This window comes from Canariomyces notabilis (assembly GCF_033297395.1).
Source record: "Canariomyces notabilis strain CBS 508.74 unplaced genomic scaffold N656scaffold_8, whole genome shotgun sequence".
Lineage (NCBI taxonomy): Eukaryota > Fungi > Ascomycota > Sordariomycetes > Sordariales > Chaetomiaceae > Canariomyces > Canariomyces notabilis.
The window spans coordinates 49430-56319 of NW_027041830.1; the positions used below are offsets into that span (position 1 = coordinate 49430).

General features: G+C 55.4%; 3 protein-coding genes across 3 annotated transcripts; 2 read left to right on the top strand and 1 right to left on the bottom strand.

Moving 5' to 3' along the window:
- The first annotated feature begins 109 nt into the window (after positions 1 to 109).
- N656DRAFT_729676 (short chain dehydrogenase reductase) lies at positions 110 to 1282 on the top strand. Its single transcript, XM_064812617.1, has 2 exons — positions 110 to 512; positions 582 to 1282. Exons 1-2 carry the CDS (start codon positions 339 to 341, stop codon positions 1233 to 1235), a joined length of 828 nt encoding a protein of 275 aa, XP_064670900.1. The 5' UTR covers positions 110 to 338; the 3' UTR covers positions 1236 to 1282.
- A 161-nt stretch (positions 1283 to 1443) lies between these two features.
- N656DRAFT_788875 (cytochrome P450) lies at positions 1444 to 3251 on the bottom strand (the record flags this gene model as incomplete). The annotated part of the gene is made up of 2 exons (XM_064816729.1): positions 1444 to 2154; positions 2217 to 3251. 2 exons carry the CDS (start codon positions 3249 to 3251, stop codon positions 1444 to 1446), a joined length of 1746 nt encoding a protein of 581 aa, XP_064670901.1.
- A 1218-nt stretch (positions 3252 to 4469) lies between these two features.
- Positions 4470 to 6125, top strand: N656DRAFT_844266 (FAD-binding domain-containing protein; the record flags this gene model as incomplete). Its single annotated transcript, XM_064819128.1, has 2 exons — positions 4470 to 4803; positions 4866 to 6125. The coding sequence occupies exons 1-2, from the start codon at positions 4516 to 4518 to the stop codon at positions 6123 to 6125; spliced, it is 1548 nt and encodes a 515-aa protein (XP_064670902.1). The 5' UTR covers positions 4470 to 4515.
- Between the last annotated feature and the right edge of the window lie 765 nt (positions 6126 to 6890).

A 6890-nucleotide genomic window follows, 5' to 3' on the forward strand; every position in this document is an offset into this window, starting at 1 on the left:
GGGGACATCTGTTTGCATTCTCGGCTCGGTGGGCCCCGAAAAGGGGTTTATTTGTCCGAACTTGAACTGCATGAGCGGGTCGTCGGCCGATGAACCATTGCATTGCTTACATGTAGCTTGCTTAACAATCAGACCCCTGGTTCGGCGACGCATCAGCATGGGATCACGGTACAAGTGCCTTGCATATACTTGTAGCGGGCATATTAAGTTCCCGATCACATTCTGGATATCTCTGTGGTGTCTGGTTGAATACCATGATAAATGTAGTTTCAGGTTGATTTGTATTAATATCTACTGTTAGTGTTAGTGCTGTTTCATCAACCACCGTATCCAACACAATGTCTGCTAGAATCAACACCATTTTGATCATTGGTGCTGGCGGAGGTATTGGCGAGGCGCTTGCCCGTCGATTTCACAGCTTGGGAAAGAAGATTATTGCTACGGGCCGCGAGCAAGACAGGGAGAAACTGACGCAGCTAGCACGGGATCTTCCCGGGCTTCAGTTCCGAGTGGTATGTCTAGGCATGTCATAGTATCATACTAAGTATGTTCTGCTAATGATCGGAATTTGCACCATCCAGTGGGACCTGACGCACCTCGAGACACTGCAAACCGAAGTCAGGGGCATTCTGACCGACTTCCCCAAGCTGGACTCGGTCTTCATCAATGCCGGCATCCAAACCTACTACGACATCTTCCAGCAGCCCGCCGACGACCAGACCGTCATCCGGGAGCTGACCACTAACCTCACGGCCCCAATCCTGGTCGCTCAGGCCTTTGCCTCGCACCTCCTTAGCCTCGCCCAGTCTGGCATCAAGACCAACCTGTTCCTCACCAGCTCATCCCTAGCCTACTTCCCCGTGCCGTTCTATCCGGCATACTGCCCGGCCAAGGCAGGCATCGCCGCGTTTGCCAAAATCATGCGGATGCAGCTCGAGGCGACAGGGTGCAAAAAGGACATGATGAACGTGGTTGAAGTTGTGCCGCCGTATGTTGATACTCCGCTGAATGCGGCACACCGTGACAAGACGGACGAGTTGCAGGGGGGTAAGGACAAGGCTGTGCAGCCCATGCCGTTGGGGGAGTATGTAGATAAGTTCTTTGCGGAGCTGGAGCAGACAAAGGAGGATGGGTCGTTTAGGGATGAGATTGGTGTTGGGTTTGGTGCCCAACTGGCCGCACTTTGGCGTAAGGGGTACCGGAAGGCTCTGAGTGAATCGGGCATGGCTGAGTGAGAGGATACGGATTTCGAAAGGATGACAAAATGATACTCTTAGGTTTGATAACTTGATATTTGTGCTCGATGGATCCATACGATAAACGTACATGTAGTAGTGACCAGCGGTGCTCCCCTTAGACATACCTAGACAACTCCAGCTATATCCAACTAAGTCCATGCGTAAATCCCCGTCTCTAACTACCTCTCCCACTAGATACATCTGATCACTGCACCTTCTTGATTCTGACATAGCACTGCTGCGGAACCCTTGCAATGCCCTCGAGTCCCGCATGGCTCGACAGCGCCGGCGGGGTCCTTTCAAACTCAAACTCCCACACCAGCATAGCAATGATAGTCCTCATCTCCATATGCGCCAGCCTCCGTCCCCAACACTGCCTTGGTCCGGCACCAAATACCAACTGCGGCCCCGCTGCTCCATCAAAATCCACATCCTCAGCCAGCAACCCCTTCCCCTCCCTCTTACGCACCAACCACCTCTCGGGCTCAAAAACAGACAAATCCCCCGATTCGTCCCAATGGGCATTCATCTTGGCGTTCCGTGAAGACTCACTTCTCTTAGAATCATCCACGGGCAAAGATGGCGACAGAAACCCGGGCCCGTTGGACATGAAAAACACCTGCGTGCCCTTCTTGATGGGGCAGCCGAGAATGGTCGTATCACACAAAGCCTCGCGCGTGACGGGCACGGCGTTGATGCGGAGCATTTCCTCGAGGACGGCGTCCAGGTAGGGTAGCTTGGCGTGGCGGATTTCTTCAAAGGTGAAGAGACGGTTTTCGTTGCGCGCGGTGGACAGGGTCGAGTAGAGGACTGAGCGCAGCTTGGTTTGGATGTGTGGCAGGTCGGTGAGGTATTTGGTCAGCCACATCATGGCGCCGCTGGTGGTGTGGTGCCCGCCGATTATGTCGCCGAAGAGCTGACATAGCGTCGTTAGAGCATGAACATGGTGGTCAGGGGGGATAGTGCAGGAGGACATACCTCGTCTCGGAAGACTTTGCTGTCAAAGTCGGGCTTGCGGCCTTCCTTCTCGGCTCGCGCAGCTTCCCGCATCAGCATGTGCTCGACGCCCGTCTCAACATGGCCGGCGAGGAAGTTCTTGACGCCAATGGCGACCTGTTCTTTCATGGCGCGCTCCTTGTCGTCGAAGATCTTCTTGTACCACGACTGCTTGGACCACCACCACGTCTGCAGCTTGGGCATGATGGCGTTGATGGTCTTTTCCACGATTTCTGGTACCTCGTAGACCGATTTCAAAAAACCCTCGACCTCGGGGACGGGAAAGGTGACGGGCTGGTCTAGGCCACCGAGTTCGATATCCGACGCAGATAGACCGCTTATGACCTCGATCTCCCTGCCCAATGCTGTGTGCTCCCAGTTCTTGCCAAAGGCAAACTCGAGCATCACATCGAGCGAGGCATACTCAAAGTCCTTCTTGACGCTAAACGGCCGCCCTTTTGCCAGCCGCATCTTCATCTCAAACAACCGCAGCAGCTCCAGCCCCTTGTTGTAGACTGCCGGCCCCACATGCCCGTCCAGAAAGGTGGTGGTCATGAGGTCCTGGATGAGCTGGCGGTTCGACTTGAACTTGTCGCCCGTCTTGTAGATGCCATGGAACTCGCCCACGCAGGCCATGCCGTCCGACAGAAAAGATGACTTGTCAAACTCCTTGCGGCGCATCAGGATGTCCTTGGACTCGCGGTAGTCGGCCAGCAGGATCCAGGGCTTGCCAAAGGGCCGGATAAAGACCTGGCAGATGGGCGAGTTCATGCGCTTGACCTGCTTGGCGCACCACACGCGGAACTCGCCCGTCACGCTGACTTCCTTGATCATACTGGGTATGTCACCCAGGAGGGACTTGGTCGCCTCCGGGTTGTAGGCGATGCCTGGGACTGGCTTTGGGAGGAGCCATTGATACAGCCAGTACAAGGCGAAAGGGATGGTGAATAGGGCAATGAAGATGGGACGGGAGACCAAGTCCCTGTCGAGGATCGAGACGGCCTGGAATGACGGCATGACGGCGTCGATGGTTGTTGTTGCTGCGAGCCTGAGCGGCACTGAACTCCAAAGTTCTCACAATACCTGGACGCTCAACTGAAGTTGGGCCTTGAGAAGAGCTCACAGGTCTGCAACTCACTCACTTACAGATTCCAGTAATCAGAACTCCACGGTCACCGCTGTATACCACTCAAGTTCCCCTTCGATCAGAGTGTACAACAGGAGCGATGCTCTCAACTGCCCACGTTGACGTCGCCAAGGCGCCACTTACACCAGCCAATGATACCCCTCCTTAACCCCGCAAGTCGGTCAACCCAACCCACGACCGATGGACTGCACGATACATCCTGTCCGCGGCTTACGGCAAATTCCGGGCTGCGCAGCCGATTCCATCGTATTCCATCTCATGCTCCGAGATAAAGGCACATGCAGCGGCTGCATGCACCCACGGGAGTCCTCCTGTCGCCCGTCCTCGCCCGTCCTCACTCGTCCTCGCCCCAGAACCGGGAGAGCAGGGGGGTCATTGCCGAGACTGCGTCGGCCGACAATTTAAGATTTTTTGAAGTTGTGGGGCCGACTGTCGGCCGATGCGAGGCCGACGCAAGAGTGAGGCGAAGCTCCACCTCAGCCGAGTCAGCCCCAGCCCTGTCACCTCATCCGCCTCATCCGGCTAGTGTATGTACCCATGTACCCATCCAGGGGTTCAGGAGTCCAGAACCCAGGAGTTCGTCCACAACATGCATGCAACCTTTCCATTCCTTCCAGAAGTTCCCCGTCCATGCCGATCAAAGCTTAACTCGAAATGAGGCGAGCCCCTTGCATGACAGGCGCATATCAGCCCCAGCCCTGCCTTGTCCCACGTCAACGTCGTCAGCTAGGAACACGTGCTATCAGTCTATCAGAGCCTAGTCAGCCCACCTGATCCAATATCCCTCACCTCTCCCGTCGCTCATAGGTCAGAGATGTCAATAGTTTCTCCCTCTGCCGTGCGGGTGGCTGCCGCGTGGATGCGGCTAGGTAGTTCATGAGGAACTTGAGGGAAATTCTAGGACTCTGCTCCATGCTTTCACACCATGTAGTGAGCAGGGGAACGGAGTAATCCTTCCAGAACAGGGGCCGTGATGACCCCGAGCTGTCCCGGAGAGCTGGGTCTGTAGATTAATATATTAACTGCAACGCAAATCTGCAATGACACCTGCAAGACGAGCTTGTCTCCTGTGTCTTCCACGTGCTTCCCACGTTGTAAGCTGCCAGTGTCCTGGTCAGTAGTCAAGTCATCACCATGAAGATCCTCGCGTCCCTTGTGTTGTCAATTCTCTCCACCGCCCCGACCTTTGTGGCCGGCGCGCCCACCACTCCTCGGTACTTTGAAAGAGCCCCCATAACCCGTCTCAATTTGACCAGCGCTGAGGTCCAGCGCGAGCTCGGCGCTCTGGTGTCCGACACGACCGTCATCTTTGGCCCTGAGGACAGCCGCTTTGCCGTCGCCACCGAGAGATGGAACAGGTTCGCCGTTCCGCAGATCCAGGTCGTGATTGCCCCCGGCCAAGAGTCTGATGTGCCGACTATTGCAAGTTCCCACGGGTTCTACTGGTACTGGTAGCAATGTTTGTCGGCTAACTGTAGGCCCAGGTCAAATACTGCAACGACAACAGCATCCCCTTTTTGACCATCAACCGTGGCCATGGCAACCCCCAGAGCCTGGGCACCTTCAACGGCGTCCAGATCAACATGATGAACCTCCTCCAGATCACCATCCAGCCCGACGGCAAATCCGCCTGGTTCCAGGGCGGCGTCTACGGCGGTCTGGTAACCAAATACCTCTGGGACCACGGCTACGTGACGACCACCGGCTCCTGCGACTGCGTAGGCCTAATGGGCGCCGGCCTCGGCGGCGGCCACGGCCGGCACGAGGGTCTGTACGGCATGGTCAGCGACAACATCCGGCAGCTCAACGTGGTGCTCGGCAACGGCACCGCCATCCGCGTCAATTCCACCAGCAACAGCGACTTGCTCTGGGCCATGAAAGGCGCAGGCCACAACTTCGGCATCGTGACCAGCTTCGAAATGAACATCTTCCCCCGCGGCCCCGACACATGGCACTACCACAACTACGTCTGGCGTGGCGACAAACTCGAGGCCCTCTTCACCGCGCTCAACGCCTTCCACAACAACGGGTCCACTCCGGTCAACATGACGGCCAACTTCGGCAATTTCTTCATGAACACCACCATCACCCCCGACGAGCCCGTCATCTGGTGGACGTTTGCCTACCGCGGCTCCGCGGCCGACGCCGAGCGGCTTTTGGCGCCATTCAACGCCATCGGGTCAGTCTACGAAGAATCCGGCGATGTGCCCTACCCAGGCATCTCCCACGCGCAGCAGACAGGGCTGGAGGATTTCATCTGCATCCCCGGCAACATCCGCATCACCTCAACCGCCGGTCTGCAAGTCTACAACGTGACGGCCGAGCGGCAGATCTTTGAAGGGTTCAAGCGCCGCGTGCGGAAGGAGCCGGAGCTGGCTGCGGGAACCGCCATCCTGCACGAGGGGTACTCTACCGCGGCAGTGGGGACTTTTGACTCAGCCAGCTCGGCGTATCCGTTCCGTGCGGATCACCATCTCATGCTGTTTGATGCGATCGTGCCGCCTAACAATAAGAAGCTGGAGAAGGCTGCTTGGAAGTGGGCGGACGAGGTTCGTGAGTTGTGGAATAAAGGCCAGCCTGGGCGTCCGGTCGATGCGTATGTGAATTATGCGAATGGGTTTGAGCCCTTGGAGCAGATTTACGGCCAGGAACCCTGGCGTCTGCAGAGGCTGCGCGCGTTGAAGAGGAAGTATGATCCGCAGAATCGGTTCCGGTACTATAACCCTATTGTGAAGGGGGATTGAGACTTTCAGGGGTAGATTTGGGGTTTGTTTACTTCAGGGGCTACACTTGGTACCGCACTCTCCTTTTAGATTTCCTTGGTATATTCTTCGTGCTCAGGCACTAGTTCGTGTATGAATTGGTTAAACTATATGGACATTCAACACATTCTCAAGCGCTATAGCGGTATATCCCAAAGTACAGAATCCGAATCTGCCCCTTTTCGACGGCGCGGGCCATGCGCGAGTCAATTTGAATGAACCTAAAAATGGGGCTTCAAGTAGTTTTGCCCAAGACATGCCAAGAATAGTGAAATTTTCATTGAAAGATCTCTGAAATCTTATGAAAATCAAAAAAACGGAGTTCATCAATACCTCTTCGAGCATTACCCGCGCCATGAAATCGAGTGCAGATTCGGATTCTCCAGGCTTAAATGCACCTATACAAGTAGTTTTTGTCACGAACAGACCTTACTGGCGGCCAGGCATGGTCACAGCCGCAGCGCGGGGAGCCGCGGCAGCCAATCCAATCAGAATGGATCACTAGGGAAGGAGAGTGAGCCAACATAAGGATCACTGGGATCACGAAGTGAGCCAGGTGAGCCAGCACAAAGATCACTAGGAGCAAGGAGTGATCCTCAAAGACAATCATTAGTATATTAGATAGCTAGCTATTCCCTTGGAGGACCTGCCAAAGGTTCTCCAGTAAGCAATGCAAGCAGTTGTCTTTACTACTGTGTGAACACTTGCTTGTGCACTTGTTGTAGACCCTTTGGCTCTACCGAACCT

What these genes read in the sequence shown, in the direction of transcription:
- N656DRAFT_729676 (XM_064812617.1), top strand. Translation starts at nt 339, where the DNA reads ATGTCTGCTAGAATCAACACCATTTTGATCATTGGTGCTGGCGGAGGT. An exon ending in CCGGGCTTCAGTTCCGAGTG is followed by an intron (nt 513 to 581) that starts GTATGTCTAGGC and finishes TGCACCATCCAG; the next exon opens with TGGGACCTGACGCACCTCGA.